Source organism: Phallusia mammillata, chromosome 6 (assembly GCF_965637545.1).
Source record: "Phallusia mammillata chromosome 6, kaPhaMamm4.hap1.1, whole genome shotgun sequence".
Taxonomy (NCBI): domain Eukaryota; kingdom Metazoa; phylum Chordata; class Ascidiacea; order Phlebobranchia; family Ascidiidae; genus Phallusia; species Phallusia mammillata.
This window is the reverse complement of record NC_137257.1, coordinates 5,151,141-5,167,164: the sequence shown is the minus strand read 5'-3', so window position 1 is coordinate 5,167,164 and position 16,024 is coordinate 5,151,141. Positions and strand designations below refer to the sequence as shown.

General features: G+C 39.7%; 1 protein-coding gene across 1 annotated transcript; it reads right to left on the bottom strand.

Moving 5' to 3' along the window:
• LOC145233237 (uncharacterized) lies at positions 1-7,071 on the bottom strand. Its single transcript, XM_080097929.1, has 8 exons — positions 6,226-7,071; positions 5,981-6,106; positions 5,730-5,911; positions 5,513-5,652; positions 4,961-5,195; positions 4,777-4,883; positions 4,488-4,705; positions 1-4,416 (listed from the first exon to the last, which is right to left on the bottom strand). The coding sequence occupies exons 1-8, from the start codon at positions 7,018-7,020 to the stop codon at positions 3,343-3,345; spliced, it is 2,877 nt and encodes a 958-aa protein (XP_079954055.1). The 5' UTR covers positions 7,021-7,071; the 3' UTR covers positions 1-3,342.
• Between the last annotated feature and the right edge of the window lie 8,953 nt (positions 7,072-16,024).

Here is a 16,024-nt window from a genome sequence, read left to right as displayed (position 1 = left end):
TTTCCGAAATTTTTTCGTTTATTTTTACGTTTTGCAGGAAAAGAAGAAAAACATTTAAAAAAGAAAAGGGGGCGGCGAAAAAAGTCGCGTTGAACGAACAAAGTTGAAACAAACAAACATAAAAAGCGCCCTTAAGTGTGGCGATCGCAATTTAAGAACACATTTGGTTTTGGGGCTTCACCCTGTTGCTACTGGCAACGGGACGCACACAAAAGAAAACGAAATCTGAACAAAGGGAAGTGAATGAACTTGCACGCGCGCGATCTAATCGATTATCGAGCGCGACCACATAAAGAACAAACAAAGAAATACGCACCAATCGATGTGAAACGACCGGTCAAGCCATTGCTATTGACGCCAAGAATGTACAGTACAATTTCGCAACACAGAGAAAAAGCATAACACAAGTATAAAGCAATATTACAGGAATAACAACAATAATAATAATATTAATAGGACGTTAAAAGGGAGAGACTATGTACATAAGACATTGCAAAAACCAATGTACCAGTAAATTCGTTGCGTAACTTTGCAACCGTGATTGTTAAGACCAATACGCATTGTCGCGCCAAGCACGTTAAGCGATTTTTGGGGTTAGGAAGGGGCAATAAATAAAACACACACTGCAGAATGGTGGGTAAAGGGGATACGAACGACCCACTGCTTGTTGGGGGCCGAAAAGGGCAGCATTGCTGGCTACTCACAATCTTAAATACACGCAAAACAGCAAAGGAACCCAGCAGCTAAAATGCCACGACTGGTAGTGTGGATTTAATTAAAATGTTGCGCAATATATTGATTTTTCGCCAGAGTTTCTATTCGTTGCGTATTGCGTAATATGCGCCATACATGAGCATTCGTGATCAAGTTACACATCGCATGAAAGGTAACAAGGATGTTTTGTACGCGTTGCGTGCCGTAATTTCGTCAGCGCTTTTCGAATACGCCATAGAAATCGAAGAGCAAGCAAAAAACACAAGCCCGCCGTCTCAGCAGAGGCCCGATAGCGTATGCTCCGCTTTTTGGTCCCAAGTCGTGACAAGTGAACACACGACGGCCTTTCGAGCTCCTGCTAAACACACAGGGGAGCAGCAAGCCATCGGTCACGATTCTAAGTCGATTCAAACGTTCGTCCGATCGTGCGTCGATGACGTCACAAACGGTTGTGGAGCTTCGCGCGAGCAGCAGGGGGTCGAACGAGTTAACTATGACGTTGTTACCAAGGTGTTTGTCGGGACAGGTGAAATAGCCCAAAGCGACGTTAAATTTTCTGAGCGGTCGCGAAAAAAACGAGTTGAATCGGCGTAAAACACGGTGCTGTTGGACTTCTGACCGAATGTAAAGCGGCAATTACTTCTGACCACACGACAACGTTTTTGGCACGACACACACAACGCGTACCTCTGCTATACAGTCCGATGGAACTTAACGAAGGTCGTTAATGCCCAAGGCTACTCACAGATTGCATGAAATCTCGCTCCGTGTGCGCGTCGAAATCATCCAATTTGGCGTGGGTTTCGTCGCGTCGGCTTTTATCCGTAGAGGACGGCCACCAGATAACCGATCTGGCATGTCTTGTTGTGCCAACTTTTATGCTTTGTGTTTGGTTATAACTCTGCTATGCGCTGTGGTTCTCTTATGGCGTTTGGAAATCACCACGGAGTTATGCAATACGGTAAGGTAACACCGCCAGACGATTACACCAAACCTTAGGTCACGTTGTTGTAGCAAAAAACAGCCCGAAACTTTGAAGGGGAACAAAAACCTGATACGGTGGCCGTGCGGTCGTGCCGTAGGAAACGGTGGCGTGACTTCAGGGTGGATCAAACATCGATGGAAACAACGACATTTGCATAGCGTGCTTCGGCACGTATGGATATGACGGCATGAAATGCAAAGGACAGTCGCTAGAACGTTCTGCCATGCAGTTCACGATATTACCCGGGTCAACAGTTGATATTGGAAAGTCCAGTAACCCAACTTCGCATGCGATGGCTACTGTGATGTCACAGACGGGTTTGTCGACGGCAACAAACGACATATTGTTTGTTTAACAAGGAAGGGCGAAGCACGTATGTTTGGGTTCAATTGTGTCAATTACGCAACCAAGTTCGTGCAGAAATGGCAGAAACTGCAAAACGGAGCGGAATTTTAATTGGGCGCAGAGCAAAACGTGATCATCAAAGTTGTAATCTGACAAAGAAATCTTCGCCGTCTAGTTTACAAACAACACGCACGCCAAGAGCGAGATAACAGTATTGAGAAATAGGAGATTATGCTTCATAGGCCTACAAACGTGAGGCCTTATCTGCTGTACAAATGCTTTCGCTGTCCCAGTGCCTAAGGCGGTTGGACTAAGAGACCGTCTTGTGATTGTATTTGCATCTAAGTTTGTGCCTCGCATTCTGAACCAAGCGAGCGGATTTTTGATTCATTGCTCTGCGTACAAAGTAGGTTTACGCATCGACAACGAAAATACCGTTGTTATTTATCCGTCCTGGTTCGCAAACTTAACATTTCGACAGATCGCAAATACCAACTGAACGTCCTCGACGAGTTACAAATACTTGAGGGCTTTCAAGCGTATCGCCACGTCACAAGTTCGACAACCGTAACAAATTTACGCATGTCAGGATGCGCTACGTGACGTAACAAACAGTAAGTACGTCACAGCCACGCCCCGACTTCGGAACACCGGAAGGTTGCGTGACGTTGAGGAACAACAACCGGAAGTGATCGATTGACGTCACTTTACGCTTCAATTGGGAACGCTGGATACTCTAACCTTAAATTTCAGCTTCTCAAGTTCGCCAAACCGATTTTTTAGGTTTAAAAAGATTTAGTTTGTAACTGGTTATCATTCGGGTCTGAGTTGGAAAACTGTGTTACCAGGCACTGTATGTTTGCCTGTTGGTAAGCATTGCATGTTGTATGCGCATGTGTGTGTGTGTGCTAGACATGCCGCGTTTGGAGGCACACACGCAAAACACAGAGGAAACGGGACACAGCTAGATTACATAATTTGCATATAAGCAAGGCGCCCTTATTGGCCAGCTCTACAACCGCTATTTTGTGGTTATCCAAAGCGTTTTCGTGTACATCTACACAGCCTGCAATTGGGTTTGAGTTGCTGTAACCAGCACTGCTTCGCGGAAATAGAAGAGGGACAAAAAGCGCCAAGTAGCAATATATAATGTGTGTGTGCGGGGTGGAGCGAACATACATGCAATAGAAATACACGTTGACAAGAAATTATAGGGCGGCCGCCCCAACACATACGAACGTGCAGACGTTTAAGTCTTACCCATTCCAGCACCAATAGCATCTCGCACCACACTGTCGCTAATTTTCTTCGCCGAGACAGAGTTTAATCAGTCGTTTTGGCTCCCGCATCTCCGGGTGTTCACCCATTACTTTCTCGACTATAACACGCGGGAATAGACCGCACAGATTCTTGAACAAATTGTGTCTTGGGTTAACTTCGCTGTCCAAATTATCCACCGCTGCCGGAGGCCGTGATTCAACCTGTTGTGCAGGCGAAGCAGGATAACCGCACACCCTGTTTGGTCGCCTCGGAGGAAAGGTCTTGGGGTCGTCTGAGTTTACAGAAACAGTGCTTAGTTGCTCCATGGTAGGTGCACCGCCATCAACAAACGGGAAGGACTTAGAAACTGAGCTACCCGAGCCACTGCTGACAGAAGTCATGTACTGAATCATCCCGTGGTGTATCTGAGGAGGGTAGTACACCATTTGATGTGGAGGGTATTCTGGATAATTGACTTGTGGGTTAGGGTACATGTGGGGCGGCATATGGTTGTAATAGGGGTTAATATGGGGCGCCTGGGGTGATACCATCATCCCACTGCTGCCGTCGTACATAAGGCCCGCAGGCGAACTACCGTGAAAGCCTTGACCTTGCTGTACCATGTTGGCTCGCATGTTACGCCCACTTTCGGTGTGCAGATTCGGTGGTCCTTGTTCTACATAACGAAAAGGCATTTGCTGCTGCTGCTGCTGTTGTTGCTGCGGCATATGACGCTGGTGTGAAAAATGCTGCATTCTTTGATTCATTTGGTGCACAAACGGGTGTCCACCGCTGTGCATTGGACTTGACGAGTTATTAGCAATTTTCATTTGTCTGAAACCGTCGCTTAAACTCTCGCCACTGTGGGGGTACTGTCCGTTGTTAACTGCATGTCGGCCGTCATTTGGCCCCATTACAACACCCTGGTGATACGGGTAACTGTTGCTTCTTGGGTTTGGGTATCCGGGCATATTATTAGCGGGCATTGGCTGCCTAACTTGCTGCTGCGAGGACGGTGACATGCGCGAACCGTACCTTTCCATGTGGTTCGGATTACTGGATGGGCTTTCTGGACCCTCCTTAGTGCTTAATCCTACATGTGGGGGTGAGTCCTTTATAAAACAACAAACCTTGTTAGATTTACTAAACCTAGAGTGTAATTTCTCACCGTAAAGTTACTTACAATTTTTCGGCCGCTGTTAGAATCAAGAGTGTCCATGCGCTCAGGACTTGGCGTTTGGGATTCCTTTTGCACTAATTCTGCCGCAAGGGTCTCAGCCTCCTTCGACACTTGCATTCGCTTTTCAGACTTTTCCTTTAGCTGTTCGGTGACCGACTTTTGCGAGAAAGAACACTCCGGGTGAAAGAACTTGCATTTCTTGCCGTACGTGCATTTCTTGCCTACAAATTTTGCGTAATTTTAACAAATTGTACTCAGATAGAAAACATGGTATATGATTCAATGCGCGTACCATATGGGCATTGTGGCTTGGTCTGCTCCTCAGAAGCGGGTCGTTTTCGCAGGAAATTGTCAATGCTCGGGCCATTTCTCCCAAGAGGGTCATCAGGAGGCATAAACCTGACCATGCAAAGACCAAATATGTGTTAAATTGAGCGCTTAAACCGATTAAACTCAATTTAAACCTAAATGCACACCTGTCGTTTACAAAAGAGTACATAAGTAGCCTTTTTTCGATCAATTCTTTCCACTGCTGTTTTTCGTTTTGTAAATCCCGAAAGTTATCATTGCTGACGATAATTCCATCGGTCTCTTCAGCTAACCGTAGGATAAACCGGTCATCGTAGCATGTAACGCGTTTGCCGTTGATGCAACGAGAGGGTGTGTAGACCAGAATGCGTTCTTGTTCAAGTTCGTCAAGAATTTCACGATCTGCGAATAAACGTGATCCAAAATAACACATTTAAGGCGAAAACAGCACGAAGGACTGGGTATTTGCTTTGTGGCCAGCGTCATCGACCATAGGGGAAAACCCCGCCGATGTGGTAAGATTCTCGCTCGAGCAAACAAAAGACTGGGAAGTTGGTCATGTTGCTAGTAATACCATGGCCCATTCAGAAACAGGAGAACCCCAGTACCTATCTTGCACGTTTTTTTTCAATTACCTACATCTGAACTGCATAACCCCAGACAGAAGTTTTGAAACCAAATTTGTTGGCACACAAGATTATTAAAGAGCTGATAGCTACCTCGTATAGGGGCATCTGGTCGAGGTGTTTCTTTCCTGTACTGCGGGATAAACACTGTTATATCTCGATGGTTTCGCATTCGGAAAAAATCCACAGCCAAAAGTATTCCCTTGCATGAAAAGTACTGCTTGTTGCCATGGCTTGAAACAGAAAACAAAAATGTTAACATTTCACACAAAGGTTCCAATTTTCAGCATTTGGTAAACTAGAAACCTACCTCATGGCTACATTGCTACCATCAATAACAATTGGTCTTAAATTTTGACTGTCATCCTCTTCAGGTTTTGGTGGTGCTTGTTTAGTTCCGTTTTCAAGTGTTAAAGGCCCTCTACTATGGTAAATATCCTGAGATGATGGGGAAATACCCCTCATAACAAGGTTTCCATATTTTGGATCAGCCTATAAAGTTGAAATAATTTAGCTCTGAGTATCAGCAACTTATAAAAAGGGGAAAAACATTTTACTTACTGGAAGCTGTTCTACAAGAGGCCCATGCGAAAGAAGGGGGTTTTCCACAGAGGAAAAGTTAAAAAGTTCTTTGATGATGTCATTTTTTGTTGCCTTGTAACTTAACTTGCTTATAGCTGCCCGAATCTACAGAAAAACACCACATATTAATAATTTTGGTCACCTTCAACAAGCATTACAAATAAGCATCAAGCACTACAAAAGGTTAGCACTACAAATCATGATATTAAACATATTATTCTTACCTGACTAGCTGTGTAGCCAAATTTTAGACAAAATTCTATCTTTAAAGCCAAGTCTTGGGCTTCAGTTTCAAGTTTGTCAGCTGAATTTTTTAAACCATTACTGCTTATTGTCCCATGAGTTGAATTAGAAAACAGTGGTTGTGTGGTTGTTGATTGTATGTTAACAGATGCTTGATAATTCAAGGTATTTGAACAGGTGGTTGATTGCACAAGCGTTGGTGTATTACCAGTTAGCGAAATGCATGCATAATTCGGTATGCCGCAATGTTCAAGTTGGGAATTTGTTGTTACGCTTCCACTTTCGTATATTCTGGAATTAACTGTCCGTGGCACAACATTGCCGTTACTGTCTATATCAGAATGCCGACGTAGTTGATCTCGTTGTGTAAAATTACAAACACTGTGCTTGCACATAACGGCGCCACCTTGCGTAAAGCTAGTTTTGGTGTTGGCCTGTTCCTTTGCACATGACAAGCATCCACTTGTAAAAGATGTGTCTGTGTAGTTTCCAGTGCCATTGAGGCATGCTTTGTCAGACATGCATGCCATGTCCCTTTCGGTCTGCATAATTTTCCTTTCTTCCAAATCCCTATCATTTATAGACGCAGTGCATTCAATTTCACTCCAACTGCCAGTGTGATAACCACTGTCTGCGTTCCTTTCAAGAGGTGCTTTAATTTCATCGGACGGGCCCACTGGATCCTTTAAATCCTTAGAATGTGCACCATGTAAGGTAGCCGTTTCAGCAGGCACACCAGACCTTGCCTCAGAAGCAGTGGAAAATTTCACATCCATTTCTGACTACAGGGCGAACAAGTCATTCTCTAAAAAAAAACCAAAGCCAGTTAAAGCTGTGTCTGACACAAAGCTCATACAAAAAGGGAACCAAGCACTGCAGACAATAGAACAGAAACACTCATATCAGTTAAGCACACATAACAAGAAGTTTTTAGTATGCAAATGTCCACAAACATAATCAAGGAGCGCCGAGTCAATTTAAATTTATGCCTGATACAATGCACACTAGTGGTTTGACCTTATTGTACATTCATGTGATTTGTACTGTATGGTAATGACATGCTCATTTACTTGTTCCTACAATTTCACACCACAGGTTATATGTCTTCTAATTAAAGCATGACAAATTCCTATTATCTTCATGTAAATTAGTTAAATTATGCATAAAGTCACCTTTCACATAATTTTAAATGATAAATTATGCTAATTGAATGTTTTCTGAGCATTAGGCCAATAGAAAAATCCATAAAAACAGAAGTAACTTGGATTGACAAATCCAACAGCTACAATTATTATAACATTACATGTCCTAATTACATAAGGGAAAAGTTAACATTTATTGAATGTTAGCCAGCTACTACTACTGAGCATTCTTAACTTACTGGTTTGATTATAGCTGAACTCTAAATAACCCCTACATGCTTTGAAAGAAGCTTGGTATAACATTTTCTTACACCTATCTAATAGTTCAAAACAAAATGTGGAACAAATATACATATATCCAACTTTTGTACAGTTTAACACATAACACAAATGGCAATTAAATACTACTGACATACAATTAAAAAAAATATGTTTGCTGTTACTGTTAAACTAAGTATATTTTGTGTCCATCATGACATAAATATTTAGTTCAAACTGTAACTGAAAAAGTTGGACAAACAGTCAGTTTTTCTGTACTAGTTGTATTATTCTCCTGTTTCTATCTTTCAATGATATATTACTGGTCTGTGGCGTATTTAAAAGTCCACAGTTGCTTGTTTCGTAACTTTATATTTGTCAATCACACAGACGAACTAACCCTTTTCACAAACAAAAGGGTTATATATAGCTTCAATTTAGGGTGTGTTTTACAGCACAAAATGAAGTCCGACATTACAACATGCTGTAAACATAAAACCCAGAACCAAACAGTAGCGACTAGTACATAAATTTCTTACTAACATATATTTCTGCCGAAGTATTTAGTATCGTCAGTTCCCTATTCAAACAAACCTGCTGTCGTATGGTTTACTAACTGTACTTCATTACTATAATCTGTAAACATAAAATGACTGTTCCCTATTCGTATAACGTCAGGACAAAGCAAATACGAAACTGCAAGCGAGAACTGTTGTCCTATTCTTTCTGGCTCTCTGAGTCACATTACAAGTGAAAGATTTGCATACAAATTTACCGAAAAAATTGCGAAAAAAGAATTTTGCTCCGTACTCTCTCTCCGTCTCTCTCTTACTCCGCTCACAGCGAGAGAAAAAGGGACCAAAGCTGTGACCGTAAGTTCCAGCGCATTCTGTTCAAACTTACGATGTCTGCGGGTTGAACTGGCATAGTACAAACAATATATTTCAACACGTTCTTTACGTTAAAGTGACACAAAGTTCCCAAATTTATACAACAAAACCTAATTTTTGTTCATTTTGTTTGTTACAGCGTTTTTTTTCACATAAAGTTTGTCCACGCTTACGGTCATTATGCCTAGCGCAAAACGGAAGTAGATTAAAAGTCACATGATCAAATCGTTTACAATTAAAACTGCGTGTTTTCCCAGTTAGCGAGAACCCATTAGTCTCCAAGTAAACCGACTGGTACCTCAGTGCGTCAGACCTAAATAAATCAACGTCATGCCGAAATCACCATCTTGAATGTAAATTAAGCAAAGGACCGCGATTGATGCTGTAGCCTACGGCTTTTGAAATCCTTCCTTATCGAAAACAGCCCACCAAAGGTTACCAAGTAAATGAGGTTATGTGATCTGCTGAACATTGTTTTGTTAGTTTCGTTTGACTAACATTTACATACAGGTTTTTTAGCTTGGGCTACAATGTGTGTGGTTCATATTTGAAACTTGTATGCTGTGAAAACAACTAGACTTAAACTCTTTAGGCGGTGGGCTGACAATTTTGTGTACAGGCTATATACGCAACTTGTTTTCATCTGCCATCTTGTATATTGTAGCCTACCAATACAAGAATCTTAAACTTTTCTGTTTTACAACACTCTAAATTGCTTAAGCGAATAAAATCTACCTTGTTTTAGTTCTATTTTATGGCTATGTTTTCTTTCCGACTGAACTCAATAAACCCAATTTAACTCAACTCAACTCAACACCCACAAGAACAACCGAGCTAGCTGTTAGCGATAGGTATATAGCACGAATGAACGAAGTAGGAACAGTTGTAGCCCAACAAACGCACCTTCTGCGCACACAGCGAGAGCTCGAATGCATTCGCTTCAAATCTATTCGCCCGAGGTTGCCTTCGAACGTGACGAAGTAGTTGGTCTCGCGAAGGCAGAGGAATTGAAAAAAAAATCGTGACTGCGGCATCAAGAGTACAGCAAGCTCATTGGCACAAATTATCGGTTAATGGTTCAATTAATCGCGTAATTAGATTGGTAGTCTGTAAAATTGTCAAATACCCCCATATTTTTGTCGACCTGTCCGTCATATTCAAATAGAGATTCGCACGCGACATAAAATATAAGTTTGCGTAGTAACTTTAAGCATATCCCAAGTCAATACAGATTATTTTGTTGAATTTATTAAGTTTTGTATATAATTCGGAACTTTGAACGATGCAGGCCAAATTCTTTTAGGTTTTTGTAACTTTTTGGTGTTCAAATAAAGCCAGTTTAAGTACATGCATGAAACAACAAGAAATGCATAGGCCTACGTATGTATGTTTTACCCCAAATTTCCATCTATAGATACTTGGTCTACAGATCTATAGATACTCGGTAAATTTCTGTACATATTTTGGAAGTTTGTAAGCCATTCTTGCACCTCCAAAAGGTTAAAATCCGCAATTTTAGTCAAAAATACCCTTATAAGCCGTTCTACAGCAGATTGACTTCCAAATCTTAAAAATAAGCAAAAACACGACAAAACTGAAAGGTCTTTTACTTTCGCATTTTTACTTTCGCATTTTCTTGCGCGAGAAACGAATTCCGCACGAATTTAACGCCTGATAAGGCGGCACGGAAGATGCGAAAATGGCAGAGACTTCCAGGAAATGCGACCTTCAAAAAATGGCTTTTTCACTTGGTTGCATAACGTCCCAACCCAACAAGCTGTTTTATCGCGCTAAAACTGAACCATTCCTACGTAACAAATGAAGTTTGCTTTGGCGCTGAGAAAAAGTGTTTTTTGGGACTTATCCATATCACCCTCAAAGTCTGTTTATATAGTTTGCAAATAGATTTATTAGGTTAATTAGAAAAAATATTGTTGTTTCATGGTACAAGATATGTCGGAATTATACACATTATACACGTACAATGTTCCATCCCAAGTTTGACTTAGGCTACTTACTAGCATTTAAAAAATTATTTTTTAAAATAAGTAATATTACTCTTAAAGCATTTTTAAATCCTAGTTTAATCGGAATCAAAACGGTCTTGCTTGCTAATTGTTGTAAAACTTGAAAAAAAATCACTCCAGAGTTACTAAATTTTAACTTTAAAATTTAACAAATCATTTCATTTCGAATAAAATAGATTATTCGGACACGCAGATTTACAAAAAATAATCTTCTCGTGGTTGCAACCATGTTACTTTCCCCCGCTTTTCAGTGACTTGTGTAGGTTACTGATCAATTTACTAGTGGGTGGCCAATTCCAGACTAAATATTTCGCAGGTAATTGGCTTGTTTGCGTGTCTGTTACGTCACAAATATTATTATTTACACCCCGGGTTTATAATCATGTAATTGTTTCTGGACATCAAACGAAACAAAACGGAATATAACCGTTGACGTCAATTGAACAAGCTATTTTAATCCACCTGTTTTATCATGTTGGTAATGGTTATTCACAGCGAATAATTTTTGAACATTATTAGTGGCTGTTATGGCCAAAATTACGCCAAAACCTTTTTTCTATGACCAGAATTGAACTTAGAAGTCACCAAACACAAGTTTGCTTTTGAAATGCGAAAGCCGTGCTTTGTTTTATTAATCGTCGGCGCATAGCAAATGCCTTTTTGTTTAAACCTTTCCAGATAATTCCATTCGTTATTTTCATGAATTGGCTTAAAACATATCGATAAAACTCAATACTGAACCAGTATTTCCAAATAATGAATCTAAAAGTAAAATTCTTGCACAACATTCCAATGAGAATATATTTTTAAGTTACCAGAAAGTAAATATTACAGAGAGACTTTAAAACATTAGAGTAGTGGTTCTTAACCTTTTTTCCTTGCTTTTTCCTTTCAAATCACCAACCAATTTCCCCCCTAGGTTTTAGTATTTAATTAGACTAGACCTAACCAACCTTAATGATTCAGCATCCCCGCACCCCCTATAGCAGGGGTCACCAAACTACGGCCCGCGGGCCGGATCCGGCCCGCGAGGTCATTTCATCCGGCCCGCGACCACATTTTTAAGGTTGCCAAATTGTATTAATAACTTTGTAACATTAAAAGTCAATCTACTCCTTACAAAAGTTTTTCTGTGGGAATATTCAGAATTGATATTACCGAGTTTCATCGGATTATGACGCCCAGGATTGATCCAAAGCCAGTTTGTTACGTCACAGAAAAGACTACAAGTATTAATTGTGCGCAAACAAGTGCCTTCTTTTGTCACTTGTGGAGTAATATACAAGCATTGCTCGTAAGATGAGACTAATTATACAGTTTAACAGCCGGTTGGCGCACCTAAAAACGCCTCGCGGGCTAAGTTTGAAAAGACGGCGCTAGGGCATGCATGTAAACTACGCCGCCCGCGTGAATCATTATTAGCACTCATCCGGCCCGCAGTGAAAAAAGTTTGGTGACCCCTGCCCTATAGGAACAGTTCTCGCACCCCTGGTTAAGAACCCCTGCATTAGAGAAAAAGTGGAAGCTGACGAAAATACATTTATGCAATGCTGTAAAAACTATACAACAATTACTATAGCCCTGTTGTTTAGTTTTTTTTTTCTGGTTCTCTTTAGCTGCTGTTTTTTTTCAGGCAATTTTGCAAAAGTAAAAAAAAAAAAACGAATCAACAAGTCACTCTTTGAACACAACTGACAACATCTGTTATAAAATCTTGCAACAAAACTGTTAATTGTGACATGTTTTCTCGAAAAAAAATACCAGAACAACTTGCATGCAAATAGGGCTGCTGGGCAGCAAAAAACGCCATTTTGAATAAAAAGTGCATCTCGCATTAAACCGGGAAAAATCGATAAAATCGGAACAGTTTGTGAGTGGGCGGTAAAACTCTCACAGAAACAGTAACATTCTTAACATATTTAATCCCTGTGCTTGTTTAAACTGTTTGAAAACACTTTTAAACGATATTTTTTAACCTTTTGGAAAAACTGTTTTGTCTGAATATTTTTACAATTTGTTTGATCCGTATAGACAAGCGGTTCCCAAACGTTTTTGGTCTGTGGCCCAAATGTCTATTTAATAGAAATTCGTGGCTCACCATGTGCTGTAAATTTGGGCACAAACAAAAAAAACTCAAAAACAGGCGAAATGGTTTCTAGCAATTTGTTTTTAATGAGATACATGCTCCTGAAATTTGGCTACAAGATTCGGAATTGTTTGCAGATATTATGTTTTTCAAAACAAAGCGCATAATATCTACAGTATAACAAAACAGTAGAATCTGTTCAAATGGCTCTTGGCCCATCGAAAATGTCATGGTGGCCTAGTACTGGGCCATGGCCCACAGTTTGGGAACCACTGGTATAGACGATTAAGTTTGTTAACGAATAGCAGCAAAATCATACTATTGTCTCCTCAAAACGAAGCAAAAATTTGTTTATTTAAAAAATATAAATTAATCAAAAACATGAAATTATAATGCACTTCCAATTCGCTTTTTGTCATTAGAGATTTTTATCTAACCTGCTTTGACCGTTATAGTGCCTTATTTCGCTGGCTAAAATGCACGCTTAATGTATCACACTCCAAGACAACGGATTTAGTTAAGCAAAGGATAAAGAGAAGCCTAACAGCATATACTGCCCTGACTCAAAAAAGTTTGGCATTACAAAGACTACACTCACAATAAAACTGCCAACCAGTTATCCGCTTTTACGACTGATAAACTTTCCAATTTATGCTTTTCCTTATTCAAATAGAGTCAAATGCCAATGGGCAAATGCAAATTTTTATCTGTCAAAAGAGCAGTGACCTCTTGGTCGAACTTAAAAAAACCTATCCTCATTTATTGACTGTTACCAATGGCAATAGCGTATGAGGCCATGAACGTCAAGACGTCCTCCTAAATGCACATTAGGACTACTTACTGTTGATGCATCCAAACTGACCCCACGTAACCTCTCACGCTGGACTATAGCAAATTGCACGAAGCAATTTCATGCGCTCAACCCTTCTCAATGACTGTCAACAATGCAATATTTGAATACTGGCACATATTTAACTTATCACTATAGGGTCATCAACAACAGTCATCACTCTGTGAATTGGTCACTAACTGACCCATTGGTCAAGCGAGAGCCACAAGGTTCCGGTTAGGTTATTGGATTTGTTTTTGTGTGGGTCGCAAGTGTCTGAAAATTAAGTGTATTTGATTTGGGAGATTTGGACTTGTTATAATCTATGCGACTTATTATGATGATTTAATATTTTGAAATGTATACATATAAATATGCACATTCAAAAACAATTTATCTGCAGTTGTTGTAGTACAATAAAATATTTAAATTCCTTCGCATGAATTCGTTATTACATGTCCCAAGCATTAGAGAAGTCTATGTTAATTTATTTCCATTTAAAAGTTGAACTTAAATGGAAACTTTAATAAGTTTGAATATGTTGTATTGACCACATATGACTTTACCTGTAAACAACATGTTAGATTCATTTTGAAAATTAATCAACACAAATATTCTGTTCCTTTTAAAATAGTAACAAAAAACAAATCGTAAATGACAATTTTATGAATATTTTTAACCGCACCACACTTTTCGATTCTAAAAGTCAAATGTTAAGATTTTCCCAATTGCTCGCCACATCATTTAAGCGGAATCTAAAGCATTGAAGTGCAAAATATGTGCGAAATGTATAAAACAATAAGTGGTAATATAATTGTGTTTTTCGGCGTTCAAACTTTTTTTGACATGTAGCATTATTTTATTCAAGTTGTTGTTTTTAACCACGAGATGCGCTACTCTCTTAATTTGGTTTGTTAAATCTTCCATTAGGTCGTAACTTACAAGGTACCAAATTAGTCAAATGGTCGCAAACGGGAAAATCAAATACAGGCAAAAAACCCATGGTGGGTTTTTTAAATTGGGAGCGACATTAAAAATTGCAAAAAAGTCCTTTAGACCAGTGGTCGGCAACCGCCAGTCCGCGGCCCGGTACCGGTCCGCGATGAGTTCGTTACCGGTCCGTATAATTTTTCAGGTTAAATGCTTTAAAACATTTTGCCTATGTATCCCGGAGATGATAAACTAATTTAAGCGTTTTTATTGCTAAATATTTGTAGTTTTGTGAAGACCGGTCCGCGATAAAATTTCACTTTCAAAAACGGTCGGCAGTGCAAAAAAGGTTGTCGACCCCTGCTTTAGACTAAGCCGAAGAATCACATACCAAACGGAAATTTGCTTTGGTTTTACATCGCAGTATTCGGTTGGAAAACGTTTAACGTGAAGTTCCACAAGAGTTGACGTTTATCTAAATTTAACGCATACAAATTTAGTTTGAAGATATTCCCGCATTGAATTTGTTCTACGATTGCAGTGATTGCTCAAAACATGTCTATTAATTTTTTTTTATAGTCATTGAAAATACCATAAAAATAAATCGTCAAAACTTATACGTTGCGTGTGCTGTTAAAAATTTCGCTTACAAAACATCAAAACCAATTTTCTGGAATATTTGCCTCTTTAAACTATTTACATGTGCAAACGACACAGGCCTGAAAAATGTCCAAAGTTTGGCTTGATACGGAATTCATAAACAGCTTACGTAAGTTTACTTTGGCCCAGCAAGAAACATGACCGGTTTAGACTTTGAATTTGATCGCAAAACCTGATTCTGTTGTAGGGTCGTGTTTTATCAGAGGCAACATCTTCGGGCACACAGACATCGTATGCTCTTGTTTGCATTTTAATCTTTCCATGGCGATTTTTCGATCGCAGTTTATTCTGTAACTGGACGCGAAGTCGTGACTGTTTGGTCGTGGATATTGAGATCCCGAACCCGAAATAACTCGACGCGTGACTGACAAAGACGAATGAGCGCAAAGTTAGGATCCGGACACAAGGATAATGACAAGGCTGCTTTGGTTAAACGTGCCAGAGTGACGGAGTTTCATTGGAATAGAGATCCTAAACAAGCGGAAATAAGCACAGGTGTTATATGAGATAACCTCCATGGCTTATGAATGTTCGGAAAACGTGTTCAGCGGTTTCTGTAAAAACGATTCAAGAATCAATTTTTGTTTTAACGCACAATTAAACATGACGTGCTGTCAGGTATTTTTTTTTTTCCTCTGGATAATTTGTTAAAAAGTTAAAAATCTGCTGAAAAAATAATTCCCAAAATAAAAACTTTTTTTTTACATTTACCCTTATGGATTTACATTTTAAGTAGAAACGACAACAAAACACTATTTACAAGCCGTTTAGACACATTGGTAAATGTTGACCTGCGGCGTTTAGCCATTTGTCTCCTAAATCATTCGAAAAACTTTGTTTGCTATGAGATAAAAATGTCTCAAATCAGTTTGCTCACGGTCTAAAAAAGAACGAATGGGTTTATTGCAAATTTTTTGTACGCAAATATGTCGAAACTCACTTCGGCGGAATTCACGTT

Coding starts and splice junctions, on each gene's coding strand:
- LOC145233237 (XM_080097929.1), bottom strand. CDS start 7,020: ATGGATGTGAAATTTTCCACTGCTTCTGAGGCAAGGTCTGGTGTGCCT. Junction 5,912..5,980: donor CTCTTGTAGAACAGCTTCCA/GTAAGTAAAATG, acceptor TCAACTTTATAG/GCTGATCCAAAATATGGAAA. Junction 4,417..4,487: donor CTAACAGCGGCCGAAAAATT/GTAAGTAACTTT, acceptor TGTTTTATAAAG/GACTCACCCCCACATGTAGG.